An 18,980-nucleotide genomic window follows, 5' to 3' on the forward strand; every position below is an offset into this window, starting at 1 on the left:
GATGGGACTTAGGGCCGGGGGGTGGGGGTGGGGGGGAGGATGATTTTCCAAGATTTACCCCCTGGGCCAGGCCACCCTGGTCCCTCCTGCTCTCACTGTGGGGAAGGGGGTCCTACTAGTGGTGGCCCCTGCCTCAGAGGGCCATCACCATTCCATCCCAGCCTGATTTCCTGCAAAATTGATGACCAAGCTGCCAAGCACCTGGCCACCAGCCTCATGTTCTGCCCAGCCCTGGAAGAAATCTTGTGAGTGCTTGGGAGGGCCCTGAGTTGGGACAAGCAGATGTCTCTGGGGCTGGCCCTGCCCCTGGGCTGGTCTTCTGCTCTGGAGATGGGAAGCCCTTTCTTCCCCCCCCCCCCCAGTCTTACTCCCATGTGCAGAACCACTCCCAGGACAGAGTAGCTGGACCTCCCCTTCCAGTCTCTCTACCTGTGGGGGGGAAGGGAGGTGGGCCACATGGTCTGCAAAGGGCTTTTGTCTTTCACCTTCCCTTGTGGGTACTTTTCATGGTTTATGGAGACTGCTTGTGAATAGCTGTTGATGATGCACACAGTAGAAGCTGGTAGACAGCCACAGCCACAGCCACAGCCACAGCCACACACACACACACACACACACACACACACACACACACACATACACAAACCACTGGCTGTGACCTCTTTGGCCATCCCACTGCCTCAGACCTCAGATTCTGGCAGCACTGTGAAGATGTCAGACCTGCCAGGACTTGAGGCCCTGGGCATTGAAAAGAAGAAAATTCTAACTCCCCAAGTACAGGGCACAGAATGCAAGAGGATTTCTAGATCTGCATCCTAAAGAGTTTGGGGACATTTGTTTTTTCTGTCTTGGGGACAGAACTCATGCATGTCGGGTGAGAACCATGCCACTGAGCTACACCCTCAGTCCTCACCATCCTCAGTTCTTAATCCTCCTCCCTACGCCACAGGTCAGCACTCACTGATTTTGACCCTCCCCTTTTAACCGGTGGGAACAGAGCAAGGGGCTGAGCACCCTGGGTCCCCACTGGAAATTCTGCCCTCAGCACCGTCTTCAATACTTACCCTTCCTTCCCATGGAGCTTCCACGGACAGTAGAGACATACGCTTCCATTGAAGATGAATTCCTTAAAGCAAAAACAGATTGAAAAATATGACCCACGCTATCACGTGGGAAACAGACGTCGCAGCGAGGTGCTTGCTTGGTGCACATTGCATCATTGTTGTGGTTTCTGAGGAACATGGGTTGCTCAGGAATGGGGAGAGGGTGGGAGCAGGTAGGAGGAAGGAACCACCTGCGCCCTGGGAGTTCTTCAGGGGTAGGTACTGAAGTGCCTGGCGGGTGACATCTCTGGTACCTGATGCTGCTGGCACCGGGTGCTACCTCCTGCTGTCCTTTTGGCTCTGAGATTGCCCCTCTTCCACTTTGCAGGCTGTCCTGGAACCTCCTTGGTGATGAGGTGGCTGCTGAGCTGGCCCAGGTCCTGCCGCAGATGGGGCAGCTGAAGAGAGTGGAGTATGACCCCCTTGGGTGTGGAAATGCAGAAGGGACCCTCCTCCTAAATAAGCCCAGAGGTTACTGGGCTACCCTTGCCTCCCAGGAATCTGTCCAGTGTCCTGGAGCACTCTGGCTGGTCCCAAGCCCCTACCAATCTTAGTTCTTCCCGGGCTCAGGTCCTCAGCCTTTCTACTGTCCTGCCAGGACTCAGACTCCACTGCCATGTGCTGGCAGTGTGGGAGGAGGCGACCTGGTCTTGCTAGCATGGGACATGGAGAAGGAAACCCTGCCCCTGGCCTCATGCTTGCCTCTCTTCTCCTCTTCCCCTGCCACTGTCCACGGCACAGCTTGGAGAAGAACAGGATCACAGCATGTGGAGCCCAGCTCCTGGCTCACGGGCTGGTCCAGGGCTCCTGTGTTCCAGTTATTCGGTAATGAAGGGCTGGGCCTTGCGGTAGAAGGCCATATAGACCCCACAGTTTGAATCAGTCTCCTGTGGGCAGAGGCAGGGCCTGGGCTGAGGGTTATCCAGGGAGACTTAGACTATTCCACTAGGAATTTAGCAGCCAGTGGAGCTGGATCAAATCCCAGCTCTGCTATCTGCCAACTGCATTAACTTGGCATCTGTAACTTTATGTCTCTGAACCCCAACTTCCCTGCCTGGGAGGATGGTGAGGACTAAAGAGTGGATAAAGTACACAGTCTGGGGTACAGCTGACTCCCACCATGCTCAGGTGGCTGCACTGGTGTGTACCGCCTCCACTGGGTGACATGGATGACTCTTCAGCTTTAGGACTTGATCTGTGACCCTGTGGGTAGGTTAGGAGCAGAGCCGAGAGGATGAGGGGACAGTTCTGGAGCTGAGGCCCGTGTCTATACCCACAGCCTCTGGAACAACCCCATTCCTGCCGATGTGGCCCAGAGTCTACAGAGCCAGGAGCCCAGGCTGGACTTCGCCTTCTTTGACCAGCAGCCCCGGGCTCTCTGAGGAACCTGATGGACCTCTCAAGACTCTTGGGTCCAGCCCAGTGATGACCACACCACCCACCAGGAAAGGGGGCTCAGAAGAACGTCAGCTGGTGCCCAGCATCCTGTGAATGCCCCAGGAAGGAAGAGGGAATTTGTCTTGTCGCTGTCCTTAGGGAGAGCTTTCCTGGGAACTGAGTGCTTTGTTTGACCAAAAGAGGATCATACATCATACATGGCATGTGTTACCAGTGGGACATTGGCACAATGGGAGTACTATGATGTATGACATATGACAGGGAAGGCTATGTATGGTGCGCTAGGACTTCGATGTAGGAAGGTCATACTCGTGACAGAATAGGTCATATGTGCCATTACATGGGACTTACAGTGTGGCACCTGGTCAGTGGCTCTTAGCACTGTAAATGGCAGTACATGGGATCAGGAATCCACCTAGGACATGCTGTCCATATCACATAACACTCAGCTTGCCAAGGGACCACAGGCAAGTCCAAGAGCTAATTTATTACTATTTAAAAAACATGAAGCTAGGCTCATAGTATAGGTCTCATAGCTGTTCAGAAATCTGAGGCAGAGGGATTGCAAGTTCAAGGCCAGCCTGGGTAATTTAATAAGAGCCTGTCTCAAAAGGTCAAAAAGGGCTGGGGATACAGCTTAGTGGTAGAGTGCTTGCCTGGCATGTGTGAAACCCTGGGCTGAATGCTCAGTACCTTTTTCAAAAGTATTTATAAAAATATCTGGAGCAGCTAAGCCAGGGCATATTTCTGCCCGGGACTGGGATAGGAGAACACTGACTGGCCCAGTAGCCTAATGGTCAGGGCTGTGGGACATACCGAGGACTCAGCACGAAGCCCCCTCCTGCGAGAGCCTCAGTTCTCCCCTCTGTTATTTAGGTAGCCCTCCCTTCCAAGGACTTTCAGCCCAGGCTTAGGAGTTAGTTTGATCCTGGACAGTTCAGGCTCATCTGTTCTTTCCTGGTATAAGGTATGAAGCCAAGCCTAGGGGCTCAGGGATGGGTACTTCAGGACATTAGGCCAGGCCACTGGGCCACCCACTACCTCAGCAGGACTCTGAAACCCCTTGAGACTGCATGGCTGTTGTGACTTCCAAGAGGAAGTCCTTACACTCTATCCTTATACTCTAAGCCAAGTGATCAATAAATGGCGACGGTCTTCCTGCCTGCAGCTGGTGTCTGATGCACTACTTGCTACTCCTCTGAGGTCAGAAGTGCTCCGCCTCCGCACCGTGGCCTGGAGAACTGGAGAGGTGACAGAGGTGTGCTAGGATGGACAGTGGAAGCTGGAAGCCGCTGGTCACGTGACCACGGGCAACTCCCCGTACCTCACCTGCCGCCTGCGGCCCGGCCGTTATCGAAGATAACGTGATAGAAACACATTTGTTTGACCTACATAATACTTCAACTATTTTCTGAATTAATGATCAGTATTTAAATGTGGGAACTTGTACATAAAAAATCCCAACTCCAGCTTCTCAGGAGCTAGTCTAAAGCCAGACATGGTAGCACAGGCTTGTAACCACAGCCCTAGGGCTACACAGGGAGGAGAATCAGAAGTTCAAGGTCCTTCCCTGCTACATTCCAGGAAAGCCTGGGCTATGAGAGACTCTATTGGGTGGAGGGAGGGGCTAGCCCAGCCCTCCCACTTGAATGTACAAGGTTACTCTGATGGAGCCACATGGATGTGACCTTTAGATGGGGCATGCATCCCTGGGGCTGCTACAACGCCTCCCCTGACATCTTGACACCAGGCTTTTTGCCTGGCCAAGTGTGTGGCACATTTGCAACATGGTTGAGAATGAAATGTGACTTGACCTCTTGCTGCCTATCTTGGAAGGTGTGAACTATTTCTTCGGGTTAGACACACACACACACACACACACACACACACACACACACACACACGCACACACGCACGCACGCACGCACGCACGCAAGCACATGCACACAAGCGTGTGTGTATGCACCTGTATGGACACAAGGTCAGGAAAGCAAGGTGAACAAAGTAAGTACTGATTACAGGATAGCTCCCTTTCTCTTTTAGGGTTGAGTGTCATAAAGGGTGCAGAAATGCCCCAGAGACAGAATGGTACCTACTCTCAGCAGGTACAAGTCCCTCCTTCCACCACACTGTGAAAAGCCAGGCCTGGAGGGTGCAGTTATGGCTTAGGGCCACTAGAGGGCAGGCTGGCCCACCAGTGATTTCCCGATGGATCTCACCAGGAAGAAGGCTGTGCAACTCATAGGAGGTTAGGTGATGCTGGAGGCTGTGCCCATCCCATTTGGAGCTTGGGATATCAAAGCATACTTGTGGCTTACCAGGATGACTTGGGCCTGACCTTTTTGGCCCTCCACGTTGTCTCCGGCATCCCGCCAAGTATGAGGAGAAAGTCCTCCGACCAAGTGCCAAACACCTATCCATCATACCAGGACACCCTTATCGGGCCAGAACCAGGGCACACCTGTCGCCACCCATCACGATCATGGGCAGGAAGAGAGCAGGTAGAGGATTTAAGAAGTTTACCGAGAAATCCTGGGTCTAAATCCTGTTTCCCTTTCCTGGGAAGTTGCTGGGCCAGCACACCGAAGACAGAATAGTTAAATTTGGGAAAGAATCAGGCACATCCACCAAGAGTGCCAGGCCAAGTGACATGCAGAGGGTGGTCCCCGAGGACAGGGAGCCCAGAGCACAGGGACACTCTCCCCTTTTCAGCTCTTTCTTTCTTTTTTTTTTTTTCTTTCGAGATAGGGTTTCTCTGTGTAGCTTTGCACCTTTCCTGGAGCTCACTTGGTAGCCCAGGCTGGCCTCGAACTCACAGAGATCTGCCTGGCTCTGCCTCCCGAGTGCTGGGATTAAAGGCGTGCGCCACCACCGCCCGGCTCAGCTCATTCTTTTGCGGTAGTCTTTCCCTCTCTGACTCGGCCCAAATTCTAAACTCCAAGAAACTCAAACATGGGCTGATCAGCAATGCAGAGAGCCGGTTAGGCACACCTCAAGTCTGTATGCCAATTCCTTGTTCTTTTCCTTGAGAAACTTCCTTTCCTGCCGCCTACCTGCTTGGGAGCCTTGGCAGGTTTTCATCTCAAGCTAGTGGGGCCCAGTGTCCCTGGCAGTTTCTTCCCGGAGTAGGCTCAGTTTAAAAATACAGAGAGAAGCAAATGTAATCCAAAGAGGTGGTAGGCCAGTGAGGAGTGTGAGGGTCTTCTCTGGGATGTGAGGGTTGAGGCCCAGCCTGGGAGCTCCTAAGTCGGCCTGCAGGGCTGCTAGTCCCATGCTCATCATCCCAGGGGTTCAGATGGAATGGATGTCTACCCTCCTGATGGGAATCATAGCTACTCTTCTGTCTCAGACCTGGAGCCTTCCTGCTTTGTCTGTCTCCCAGCACACACAGCTGTCTGCAAGCCACTGTTCCAACCCGCCTTGGGGAATTGATGAGAAAGCTCCCTATAAAGGTTCAGTTATATATTTTTTTAAAAAAGCCTCCGTATGCAGTGAATGTGAGGGTTCAGCCTCAGCAAGCCAGGGCCTCCTGGAACTGGTGTTCTGCGTTTCTAAGAAGCCAAAAGAGAATCTGGGAGTAGTCCTAGGCTGGGGATTGAAGCAGCCTGCTGGTGCGGGTGTTCTCCAGACAAGAGTCCCCCCAGGAAGTGAAATGGTCCTGTATCCCTCTTGGTTTCTGTTTTAACCAGCCAGATAGGGTCTCATCCAGAATTTACAGGAAAGACTTCTCTGTGACCAGTGTGCTGAAGATTACCAGGCAGCCTAGGACCCACAGATTGGTCACCAGTGGGTCACACCTCTAGTCACCAGTGGGTGGGCAGCTATCATCGGCCGTGGAAGAAAGCACTCCCTTGGCTATGGCCACACCAGCCTGAATGTTCCTGATCTCACCTGAGCTTGAGAAACTTTCCCTATGACTCTGATCTGAACTGTTGGAGAACCCAGGCAAAAACTGCCCTCACTGAGCCCAGGTGAGCTCAGAACCACGAGGCGAGTAGTGGGTACTCAGGGTAGTGGTACACACATTATAATCACAACTCCCTCTGTCCCCTCCCTTCCCACACACCTGAGGCCCAGCCAGGTCCTGGCAGCGGGATGCCTTCGACTCACAAGCACAGGGAAAGGAAGAGTACGATCAACCTGGGTCACTCTGAGCAGTTGGTCCAAACACCCAGAAGCTGAGAAACAAACCCCAGGAGCACATGCCGTTACAGGCACCCCACAGGGGCCTCTTAAGGGGCTCAGGCCTCCAACTGCACAGAAAACTCTCCAGGCTCCCTGTGCAAGGCAATTCTTCACCCTCCACCCCCGCTTTTCAGTCTCACACCTTGCATGCCGTGTATGACACTGAGCTGGGACGAACCCTTGACTTGTGTTTCCCGACCGCTGTCCTTGGCCCGAAAGCAGCTTTACTGAGATATAACAACGTCTGACCCTCGCCTTCTAAAGCATGCATGTCCTTTGGGCTTATGTAGTAACACAACTGTTGTCAACTTTTCATCAAGGTGATGAAACACTTGAGTCAGCAACAAGGGGGACTTCCTCCGGCTTGTGGTTTTGGCTCACGGTATGCTGGCTCCACTGCTATTGGACATTCCAGGAGGCAAACATGTCACACCTCATGACGGTGAGAGAACAGCGATGTGGTAGGGAAGCCATTGCACCATGGACAAAGGGAGAAGACACCCTCAAGGGCGTGACCGGGGTGACCTTTCCTCAAACCAGGCCCCCACCTCCTAAACTTTTTATCACTTCCCAAAAGGGAAATGATTTACAGACTAAGTTTTCAACACACGAGCCTCTGGGGACATTCCAGGTCCAAATCGTAACTATATTCTAATTTTGAAACCTTTTTTTTTTTTTTTTTTTTGTCCCTCTAAGAAACCCTGTCTCAAATAGTAAGCACCCCTGCTCTGCCCGCAAGGCCCTTTCTGCCTCTGTGGATGTGTATCTTCCAGACACTCTCTTATACAGTCTGTGGCCTTTTATGATGGACTTCCTGTGCAACCATCCCTACGGTAATGTCTCAGTGCTTTCCCTGGGTGAGTAATATTCCACCCTGTGGCCTGTACGCCAAACTTTCCCTTACCAACAGTTGACACACACTGGATCCTGGCTCGTGTGAGCCATGTTGCTGCAAGCATTCATGCTCAACTTTGTGTGTGCATACATACATTTTCATTTCTCTTGGGTAAGTAGGTACCTAGGAATGGAATTGCTGTGACCCCTGACCTCGGTACTCTGTCCTCCCCCACCAGGGCCTAGTGACATCTTCCCCGCTGGACACTCCAATCCCCTTATTCTTCCGGGCTTAGAAGAGAGCTGGCCAAGTGCCAAGGCTGAGTTGGGTCTCCATGCTACTTGCCTTTACCCTGAACTTCTCATCCATCTGTTGTTTGTCTACCTGGACCTGGCATTTCTTCCCAGAGTCCAGCAGCTTGAGAAGACTATCCAGTCCCCACTTTCTACCCCAGTGCCTAAAGGCCAGCGAGATGCCAGGGACTAACCAGGACAATCAAGGAAGGCTCCCTGGAGGAAGTACGGCTGGAGTGGGCTCTAAGAGGCCCCACAGGTTGCTTTGTCCCAGAGCTGAGCAGAGAGCATCAAGGACTTTGGGGGCAAGAAGACAGGAGAATCTGGAGAAAGGCAGGATGCTCCAGGGACAGGCAGACAGAGAACAAAGCTCTATGCCCTGGGGCTGCTTGGTGGGGGCCCTTCTAAGGCTGCAAAGTGCCTGTGACTCAGACATAGAGGGAGTTCATAGCTGCAGCGTGAGTCTCCGCGTTAACCCTCCTCTGTCTGGAATAGAAAAACCTACAACCCAAGCGCCAGGCTTTAACTCTTAGCCGCGCAGTCCGTGCACACCAGGGCCAAGGGCTTTAGCCATGCCTATGAGATCTCTGGACAGCCATGGTCCCCGCCGCCCCCCCCCCCCCGTCATGGAATCTGGTTAAAAGAGCTTTGGCCCTGATGTCCAGTGGTTAACATGCTCGGAGGGTACAAAATACCACTGAGTGGCCACCAGCTGCCCAGCGACAGAATAGTCCCTTAAGAACCGTTGCCTCTTCTGGGTCAAAAGCGGACTGCACAGAGGGGAGGCCTCAGCTCCGCGGAACTGCTCTCCCGTTGAGCCCAAACCCCACTCGAAACGTCTTTATCTCGTCGTCTTTGTCACGGGAATATGTGTCATCTTCCCAGTCTCTGGCGGCAAGAAAACGCTATTGAAAGGGAAAAAAAAATAATAAAATAAAAAAAGAAGAAAAACACTGCGGTTCTAGCGCGGCCCCAACAGCTCCGAAGCAAGCCCTGGGCGTCTCCCCGAGGGCTCCGAGCTACGCCCCGCACGTTTTGGGGTGGCAGCCGCGGGCAGTGCCCCAGGGTCCCGCGGGCCGGGCGATCGCACCACGGGTTCCCGCGTCTTTAGCCTGAGAGCAGCGCGCGGAGCTCCGCGGTGCCTGACGCGCGGAGCGGCGGGCCCGGGGCTGGGTGCGAACCCGCGGCGTCGCGCCGAGTGGCAGCCTGCTGCGTCCAGGTCCTCGCGGGCCACAAGCCCGGAGCAGGACAAGCTCCCGTGCAGCCCGGAGAGCCGCCCCTCCAGGAAGCGCCCGCCTCGCGCCCGCTTCCCGCCCACATCCTCCCTCGACAGGAGGGAGGAGCCCGCGCCGCAGCCGCGGCCCGAGGAGGGCCGGCCCCAGCCCGGGCGAGCGCACGAGTGGGCACGGCCGCGCGGGCAGCGCCCTGAGCCTGTCCCGCGTCGCCGCCCGGCCGACAGCAGAGCGCTCGGGGATGCCCCGGCGGCCCGGAGCACGCTGAGGCTGCGGGACGCGCGGTGAGTGGGGCCCGTGGCGGGCGCGGCGAGGGCGGGCCGGGCACTGCGTGCGCCCAAGTTCGGCCTGGGGCTCCGAGGGAAGCGGGTGCTGCTGGAGGGACTCCGAACGCCCGTGGCCGCCGCCCCCCGCAGCACGCCCGGGTGACTCAGCTACCACCCGACCACGCGGGGGAGCCCGTCTGCGGGGGGCCGGTGACAGGGCGGCCTCGAGAACACTGGCTAGCTGTTTGGGGAGGACCCTCTGCCTCCGTTAGATGTCTGGAGGGCGTCCGGGGATGGCATCCCCTTGCCACCAGCACTGCCGCGGGAGGCGAGCGGGCCACGGGCTTTAGAAGGGCTCACCCCTTGACCCCACCCTGACCCCGACCCGGCCCTGCTCAGATCGGCCCTAGGGCCGACTTCCTGCTCCAGCCGCAGAGAAGAGATTGGGGATTGTGCTGGGCAGCTTTCCAGAAGTCAGAGTGTGTTTGCAAACTAGTTTTTGCGCAAAAGCTGTCTAGCACCTGTGTGTTTCAAGGGGTGGAAGAGGAAGCGAGAAGCCTTCTTCCTTCCCTCCCATCCCCGCAGCGATGCTCCTGGGAAAAATAAAGGAGACTAACGCTCTTCTTTCCTTCTCCTCCCCTCCCCTCCCCAATCCTCACCCTACCTTTGGTAGGCAAGCTAGTCTTTGGATAAGGGGCTACCTGTAAGCCGGGGGGGGGGGGGGGGGAGGCTGGGAGTACCCAAGGTCACAGGTGCAATAGCACTCCGGAACTGCGTGGCCCTCCAAAGGGTCTGCCTTGCATTCTGATTCTTCCTGACCCATAAGTATTCTGGGGGAAGAGTAAAGATCTTGAGGATTAGCCCAGCTGCCCTTTGTTTTCTCTGACCATAGATCTCCATCATGTAGGGGTGTGGATCTGTCACCCAGAGGTGGGGAGGGGTATTATTCTGCCCTCTGAGGCATCTACAGCTTCCGTGGTGGGTGGCATTGTTCCCAGGCAGGGTGTCTGCTGAGAAGTCCCTAGGCCAGGGTCCGGGTCCTGCCTTCCTGCCTGGGAGATGTTCCCTCCCTCTGCCTTCTTCCAGGCTGCTGAGGCAGTAGCGTAACTTCCAGAATAGAGCTCCCTCGCCTTGGAGAGCATGGCCTCAGAGGGGACTTGGTGTGGGCTGGTCCAAGTGGAGGGGCTTGGTCATCCTGCCATCTCGACAGGGCCGCTGGAGAGGGTCACCATCCAGACATGCTGTCCAGGTGAGACAGTATAAGATCCCCGGTACTTGAGGATTGAGCCAGGGCCCAGAGGTGCCTCCTGGCTCCTGGCCCTATGTTCTCCGACCTTTGGTCACCTGGCTGTAACTCCCCTTGTGAGGTCAAGAACACTGCTGTCGGAACTGGAAGAGAGCCCTTCTCTCACAGGAAGAGAGGCATTTTGGTTGTCTGTCCTGTCTGGTGGCCTATGGACAGCCCCAATGTGGAAGTTGTGGGAGACCTGGCCTTGAACACCTTTTTGTGACCATCTGGTGGATGGTGGCCTCAACTCTCCGTGCCTCCGGTTCATCTGTAAAGTGGGTTCATCTCCAGGGCCACTTGGAAGCTGACCAGGCACAAATGGGAAGGAGTGAGTTTATTTATTGCCACCCTGGCAGGGGGCCCAGTGAGCTCTGGGGCTGTCCCGAGGTGGTGGTGACCCAGCCTGCTGGAGTGGGAGGGTTCGTCAGATGCATTTCTGCATGGCAACACCAGGACAAAGGCTGTGGGTGCTTGAGTTCTCCTGGCCTGTGTCGCTTCCTGCCTTCATGCCTGCACACACACACACACACACACACACACACACACACACACACACACACACCCCTTTGGGCCTGGGTGTTTTTCCATCTGTGAAATGAGATGAACTGCAATATCAGCCCTTTGCAGAGCTGTAGGGAGGCTAGAGTCAGGGAAGGGGGCAGGAGTTCTTACGGGGGCGGGGGGAACCCTTCAGGGGGGTCTCTGATTATATTTCAAGCCTTCCCCCAATGGCGTGAGCATTAAAAACTCAAGGGGACTACATGAAGAAGAGGGTCAAAATGGGGCCTCAGTTTCTCTATCTGCGTTATACTGAGCTGTGCACCCTCTGTTCCCTTTTCTTTCCGGGTAATTGTGTGTTTCCTTAAAGAGAGTTGTGAGGATCAATTTAGGTGACAAAGGCTGGTGCGGGAGGCACTGGGGAACGGCTGTCACCCCCATTGTGCCTGGGAATATTAGTACACTTGATTCGCATAACTGCATTCGGGATCCTTGGGGGGGGGGGGGGCGCTTAACCGCCTCTCTATGCAGAGGCGAGTCCTGGAATCCAGACAATGGCCCTTCTGGGCTGTTCTGGGGGCAGAGGCCTGGGTAAGAGGGTTCTGGAGAACACTGTTTGAGGTGGTGCATCCCGTGTGGGTTCCCCATCGCCCCACCTGGCACGGGCCTCACTGGGCTCTGAGGCTTGAACAGAAGCTCTCTCTAGTAACTGCACTTCTGTCTAGAAAGGCAGTATCTCTGCCTGCCGAGAAGCTCCTTGCTCGATGTTCCTGCCTTCCTGTCTTCCGCCCTCCCTGCCCCTTCCCTGCAGCCTGGGGCCACAGAGGCAGGAGCAGAACCCCTCTAGAAAACAGCCATCCCCCTTCGTGGCACATGGCTTCAGAAAGGTCAGTGTGGACTCTGCGGAAGCAGGCGGCTGGGTCACCCTGCCATCCAGGCGGGGCGGCTGGAGACGGTGACCATCCGGCCGTGTGCCATCCCTTGCTGTCCAGGAGAGACCGTTGAAGGTTCCCAGGGCTTGAAGCCTGAGCCGGGGCTGGAGGTGCCTCCTGTCTGTGTCCTTTGCCTCCTGAGCCTGGCTCCCGTGGAGGTCAAGGAGACGACTGTGCAGTGCGTTGGAGTACCTCCTTGCCACCTACAGCCACACTGCTGTCCCCTGGAACAGGCAAGGAAGAGACTAGAGGGCGAGGCGTATCCCTGTCCCTTTACCTCACTCTGTTTCCCCTGGGGTGTTTGCCATGTATTCGTCTGTGCATCAGCTCCTTACCTACCCACCCCTCCAGTGGGCACTGAACAGGCTGTGCCTCCATGCTTGAACAGTGCCTGGATCATAGCAGGTGACCAGTAAGATGCCGTGTGAGGAATCGGAGTCTACCTTTATCCCAAATGAGGTCCTGAGTGTTGGTTGACAACCTGGAAGGATTATGAGCTTGCCACTCTGAGTCCCTAGAGGGACACTGGTTTCACTATGCTGGGTGCCAGGGATTTGATATGGAGGAGGGGGTGTGGAAAGGTGTTTGTCAGAACAGGGCAGGATTTCCTGGCCCAGAAATCTGGGAGTTGTGGGTAGCCACTGTTACTGCTTGCTGCCATGGCCTGCCTGTCGGTGGAGTGAGGGATGCTGGGAAGTGTCGCCCATTCCCCACTTAACCCAGACTGCTCAGTCAACTGCCCTACCACTGAACTCTAACCTCAGCCCCTGACCTCAGTTTCTTCATCTAAGAAATGGGCAGCCTAAGGGCAGAAACTCGCTCTCCCCTGCACACAGTTAGCTGTTCCGCTACTTAGCAAATGTGTCCCAAGCAGCTCATCTGGTAAGGGACTACCGTATGTCAGTGGTATGACCGTGGTCGAGCCAGGCTCTGCCCCTGAGCTGGAGAGCTTAGGAAGGATAAAGGGGCATCTGTAGCCACACCCCAAGACTCAAAGGAGGCTTGGCCATACCTTGCTTACTTCACAAAGAAACAGGTACAAAGGGGAGAGATTCACACATAATTAGGCAGTGCCTCGTTGCCCCATGACACTCCCCTGGTGGGTGTGAGTCCCCTAGTGGGGACCAAAGGTTGAGCCTAATCTCGGAGTGAAAGTCTCCATTAGTCAAGGTCCTCCCTCTGGCCAGACTCACTCCTGAGGTCCCCTAAGTGCTCAGAGCACTCAGCAGCTTGGAGAACAATGTGTCCATCCCTCCGCTTCCAGAGAGGCAGGAGAGAGGCATGGTACCCAAGCCTCCTTTGCAGATGAATTGCAGAGACCTAGAAGGGAGGAGCGGTAAGAGAAGAACCTGACAGGAAAGGCTACCACCTTGCTACCTGATGACCCCTTGGCCAGCCCCTGTAGTAACGCTGGGAAGACCCTAGGTAGCTGAGCTGCACATGGAGCCTGGGGGTCCTGAAGAGGGCCTCCCCAAGAGCCGGAGCTTGGGTGAGACTTAACCAGCCTCCTTCCCAGTATGGCCTGGCCCAGTGTCGGGTCCCAGGAGAGCATCAGAGCCAACCCCTGCCACAGCCCTCGCCTGGCTGTCTTCATCTATATTTATCCCTATAATGGCCCGGTTGCCTGGCAGAGTGTGGTGTCTTTTAAGCACCAGCACCCTGTGCCATAGCTAAAGTAGAAAATGGGTTGTGTGCAGAGCTGCCCGACCCTGTCGCCTTATCCAGAGTGAGTGCCAGCCTACTCCTGGGGGCTCCATGTCACGCGGCAGGAGCCATACAGCCACAGTGCGCAAGAAGGGCCCCCGGGAGTAGGAGTCTTGGCTCTGAACCTCTCCTTCCCCAACAGGCAGGGATGTTGAGGTGGTGGGACTGGGGTCGGCGTTCTTATACGACCGGAAGGTGAGACGTACTGCAGTCTTTTAGCCCAGAGTGTCAAAGGACTTGTCACTCTGAAATCCCAGAGTTCAGCTGGCACACATCTTGGACCCCAGCTCTCAGGGGGCAGAGGCAAGGTAGCTCTCTGGAGTTCCAGGCCAGCCTGGCCTACGTGCATTCAGGTTAGACCAGCCGGAGTTGCAAAGTGAGACTCTGTCTCAAAAGACCAAAAGCAGGGCTAGAGAGATGGCTCAGCAGCTAAGAGCACCTGCTGCTCCTGCAGAGGACCTGGGTTCAGTGCCCAGCAGTTCACAACACCCCTAATTCTAGTTCTGCGGGATCTGGGTACCAGACACACATGGAGCACATACATGCGTGCAGACAGAACACTCAAACACATAAAATAAATAAATAATAAAAAGAAACTCCAAGAATTCCCAGGCCCAGGAACTTTGTGAGTCTGGGATCCTAGGCTTCTGTGATTCCGTTTTCCTCTGCCTGTCATGTTCCTTAATTTGCTCAGCTCCTGTTGCATACATGTCAGTGTTGGGAACAACGGGGATGATAATGGGGCTGGGTGTGAGGGCGCATGCCTGTACCCCGGCACTCAAGAGGCTGGGGCAAGAGGGTTGCCGAAAGTTTACAGCCAGCCTTGTCCTCATAGCAAGACCTGCTGTGACACTCCACAGCGGCGGAGAAAATGCTATCATAGGCTGCTCAAGCCAGTGCTTTCAATTTGGTGATATCAGACTGGTTCTCCTTAGTGACCAGGAGGCGGCCAGGGCCTTGTGGAGGGGTGTGCGGGTTATTGTGCTGCCCCACCCCCGACCCCCACCCCCACACCGGCTTAAACGCTGTATTGTGAGTTCCTAGTCTGCCTGGTTTATATAGCAAGACCCTGTCTCCACATCAAGAGGGCTGAGTGCGTGGCCCTCAGTTCAGTCCCCAGCACCTCAAAATTGAAAGAGAATCACCCCCAACATAGGATGACAAAGCCGTGCATCTGGGCTGTAACAGCAGCTGGGTCCAGAAGTGGGAACAGGCAGCCACAGCCTCCTGCTGTCCCTCCTCATCAGTGTCCTGCGCTGGCTTCCTGTCACACCACAGCCATCAGCACAGGTTCCTTTTGTCCACACTTAACCTCACATAAGGAGACCGGCGGGGGCGGGGTTAGATCCTCTTTCATGGTCCGTCCCCATTGCTGGCACACTGATCCCGGATCCGGATCAGGGCGGCAGCTCATCCAGTGCTGCGGTGGGCATCCTCACGTGTGTCTTTTGGTGAGCGATTATGTCGGAAGTTTAGCTTGCAGGCGCCGCCAAATATTTCTCCTAAGTGGTTTGCATGGAACGCCACTGCCTCTGGCAAACTGTGAGCGTTCTGGTTACTCTGCGTTGTTACTAACCTGCCGTGTGTCAGCCTTCTACAGTTTTGGGCGTCCTAAGGATCGTGATGGTCATGGTGATGTCGCATTTGGTTTTACTGAAGCTGAATGTGAAGAATCAAAGGAGTCAAGGAGAGAAAGAGAAAGCGCGTTTCAGGCAGCTGGGACAGCAGATGCAAAATCAGAGATACACAAAACAGTATCATTGGAACCTCATGTAGTGAAGAGCACAGTAGAGCTGTGGTGGCGAGGGAGAGGACCATGGAAGCCCTACCGGGGGACTAGGGAAGGGAGTCTCCGAGAGACACTTGTTATTGTGATACAGAGCTTTCGGTGTGTCCTGGCATTTCTGTGAGCAAGGAAGCAGATGCAGGAGGCTGGGGAGACGGCTCAGTCAATACAGTGCTTACATGGCAAGCAGCCAAGTTCAGGTCCTAGAATCCATGTAAAAGTAACCTCAGCTGGGAAGACAGAGAGGTGAATCCATCCCTGGGGCTCAAGGACAGCCAGCTTGGTCTTGCCTGGGAAATTCCAGGCCGGCAAGAAACCCTGATGAGCCGCAAGATGGTGGTGCAGCCTTTAATCAGGAGGCAGAGGCAGGCGGATCTCTGTGAGTTTGAGACCAGCCTGGTCTGCAGAGTGAGATCCAGGACTGCCAGAGCTACACAGAGAAACCCTGTCTTGGGAGAAAGGAAGGAAGGAAGGAAGGAAGGAAGGAAGGAAGGAAGGAAGGAAGGAAGGAAGGAAGGAAGGAAGGAAAGAAGGAAGGAAAGGAAAGAAGCCCTGAGAAATGATATCTGAGGTCCTCTCACCTCTATTCTCTCTCTCTCTCTCTCTCTCTCTCTCTCTCTCTCTCTCTCTCTCTCTCTCTCTCTCACACACACACACACACACACACACACTCGCACATGCACATTAGAAAGAGAACAGATTCAAAAGTAGATAGATGGCTTGTCCAGGGCGCCATCAGTCTGGAAGGAGGATCCTGTCTAAGACCCAGAGAATGATATCAAGAGCACTTATCAGCCTGGGAGCCAGAAGACCTGAACTGTGAGGCGGTCAGCCCACCTCCACTGACAGTGGGTGTGGTTACGTGGTCACGAGGCCGGGGATGTCTGGAAGGTAAAGCTCATGGTGCACTCAGAAAGGGATCGGGCCTTCTGTGACTTTCCTTTATTCCAGTTTCGTCTCTGTTGGGGTGGCCGTACCCACCTTCCCTTCCAGTTGACAGGTGGTCTGGAGCTCTGTGTGAGAAGTCACAGCCCCACACAGGTACCCCAAACCTGCCCCTCAAAACTCACTGTCTCTGTGAACTTGGCTGGGCTACGGTGACCAGTTGTTTGGCCAAATACCACCAGTCTAGATGTTTCTGTGAAGGTATGTTTAAGATGAGATTAACATTTAAATCAGGCTTTGGGCAAAGCCGATTAACCTCCAAGCCTGGGCTCCATCCAGTTGGTAGCCAGCCTTCAGCCAAAGACAGCTTCCTACAAGATGAGGTCTTGGACCTCAAGAGCACAACACAGAAAAACCCTTTGTTTCCAGCCCATGCTGCCTCCCAGACTTCAGGATTACTCCTGTCATTGTCCTATGAACAGATTCTTAAAAAATAAAAAAACAAAACAAATATATATATATATATATATATATATATGTTTTTTTTTTTTTTTCTGAGACAGGGTTTATCTTGTGTAGCTTTGCGCCTTTCCTGGAACTCACTTGGTAGCCCAGGCTGGCCTCGAACTCACAGAGATCCGCCTGCCTCTGCCTCCCGAGTGCTGGGATTAAAGGCGTGCGCCACCACCGCCCGGCCTTAAAATATATTTTTATTTCATGTACGCTGGTGTTTTGCCTGCATGTCTGTCCGTGTGAGGGTGTCAGAAGTCCTGGAACTGGAGTTACAGACAAGTGTGAGCTGCTGTGTGGGTGCAGGGAATTGAACCTGGGTCCTCTGGAAGAACAGTTAGTGCGTTTAACTGCTGAGCCATCTCTCCAGCCCCCAAGGCTGCCCCAACAGATTCTTTAAAACCAGCCTCTTACTGTACCATCTCAGTTTCTCTGGAGAGTCCTGATGATGTGTTTGCGCTCTGTGTTCCTGAACTTCTTCATCTTGATCAGTGAGGTGACCATGCCCTTCAAGACCCATCTCAGCCAAGTCTAATTTAGCTTGACCAAAAAAAAAAAAAAAAAAAAAAAAAAAAAAAAAAGACCCAACTCAGAGCCTTGAGGACTTCGGGACTTAGCAGGGCCAGCAGGGAAGGGGGCGTGACTGTTTAGTTGAAGGTTCTAGTTAGCAATTACTATCTAGACAAGGCAAGGTGGGGCTTGTATGGAAATCAAGTGTCACATCTGCTTAACTAGGCTACATGGAGGCCAAGCTAGAGGCATCCCCAAGGCGTGGTACTGGCCTCAGGTGTCTGCCTCCTTGCTCCCGTCATGGTTGAAGGTAGGCCGCTTCAAGCTCCCTCTGGGGAGCATGTCAGAAACCGCACCTGCCTGCCAAACCCGTGGTTTGTGTGTGCTTGGCCTCCTCTGCCTTGCCTGCAGGGCTTGTTCATACACGGGTGCCTCCCCAGGGGTTCTGATGGAGCAGGTCTGGGTGGGGCCACATGGTAAGCTCCTGGTACATTCTGGGAGCCATGCTTGGAGCAGGAAAACCCTGAGCTTCAAGCTACACTCCTTCGAAGGTGGTGCCCACTCAGGTCCTGTGGCTTCTGTGACCCTTGGGGTCTCAAGGCTAGAGTTGGCTGGAAACCTCAAGGACTGTCACCATGTCCCAGGTCTGTTATCTCCTCCCTGGCCCCAGCCTCCACCGTTGGCCTAACTGGCACGGTGCGTTATGCCCACAGCAGGAAAAGGCAGTAGAGAACCATGTGTCTCAGCCAGTCTTGGTCCCTGGCCCTCTTTGTTTGGCCACACATTCCGATGTTTTTGGGTCTGCTGTCTCCACCCCGGAGATTAAGAACCACTGGTAATAGCAAGTGTGCTTTGTCTTAATCCTCGCAACAATCCAGGAACATACTTTATTGCCTTCTTTTTACAGAGGGCAAAACTGAGAAAGAGAAGTTAAGTGTGTAACACGCCTGAAGGCACACAGCAGAGAAATGGCGGAACCAGAGGCTTACACTGGGTAGGGTACTACATCCTAGGTACTGTGAAAGGTACTGTGCTTTCACTGCCACTTGGTACTGGCCGGAGGACCAAGTGTCTAGAAGACTGCCACTAGCAAGGCTTTGTAACACTGGGCTCCTTATAGTTTGCATTGACATCAGAATTCTTTCATCTCCCAAAGGTCAGGTTGGACATGCAGTTGTGTGGAGGTCAGAGGACAACTTCGGGTGTTGGTCCTTCCTTCTGCCTTGCTGGAGGCAGGGTTTCCCTGTGGCTTTGCCGCTGTGTACAGCAGGCCAGCTGGCCCGTGAGCTTCTGGAGATGCTCCAGGCTCTGCCCACCATCTCACCACAGAATCTCTGGGCTTACAGTCACACACCGCCACACCTGGCTTTACCTGGGCTCTGGTGAGTCAAACTCAGGTCCTCAGGAACAAGCCCTTACCCGCTGACCATCTCCCCAGCCTTGGGCATGCTGTTTAGACACTGCCTCTGCCCCCTAAGAGTCCTTATTGGCGGTCCCACAGGCCCCCTGTCCCTAGAGCGGCCACAGCCAAGAGTATTGGGACTGAGCTGCTGCT

The 18,980-nt window shown here is 54.5% G+C and overlaps 2 protein-coding genes across 8 annotated transcripts in view; both read left to right on the forward strand.

Moving 5' to 3' along the window:
* Nlrc5 (NLR family CARD domain containing 5) overlaps positions 1-3,668 on the forward strand; it is an 83,408-nt gene extending 79,740 nt beyond the window's left edge. For 5 of the 7 annotated variants that reach the window (XM_037206095.1, XM_037206096.1, XM_037206093.1 and 2 more), the window contains 4 exons: positions 162-245; positions 1,432-1,530; positions 1,845-1,928; positions 2,383-3,668. In XM_037206095.1, coding sequence (XP_037061990.1) covers positions 162-245; positions 1,432-1,530; positions 1,845-1,928; positions 2,383-2,485 — 370 coding nt within the window. In that variant the 3' untranslated portion in view covers positions 2,486-3,668. The other 2 variants (XM_028871464.2, XM_037206097.1) reach the window with 2 other exon arrangements.
* A 5,501-nt stretch (positions 3,669-9,169) lies between these two features.
* Cpne2 (copine 2) overlaps positions 9,170-18,980 on the forward strand; it is a 39,680-nt gene continuing 29,869 nt past the window's right edge. The window contains exon 1 of the mRNA XM_028871463.2: positions 9,170-9,330. The gene's annotated coding sequence lies outside the window, so the exon portion shown is untranslated. The remainder of the gene's footprint in view (positions 9,331-18,980) is intronic.

Source organism: Peromyscus leucopus, chromosome 5 (genome assembly GCF_004664715.2).
Source record: "Peromyscus leucopus breed LL Stock chromosome 5, UCI_PerLeu_2.1, whole genome shotgun sequence".
In the NCBI taxonomy this organism is placed as follows: Eukaryota; Metazoa; Chordata; class Mammalia; order Rodentia; family Cricetidae; genus Peromyscus; species Peromyscus leucopus.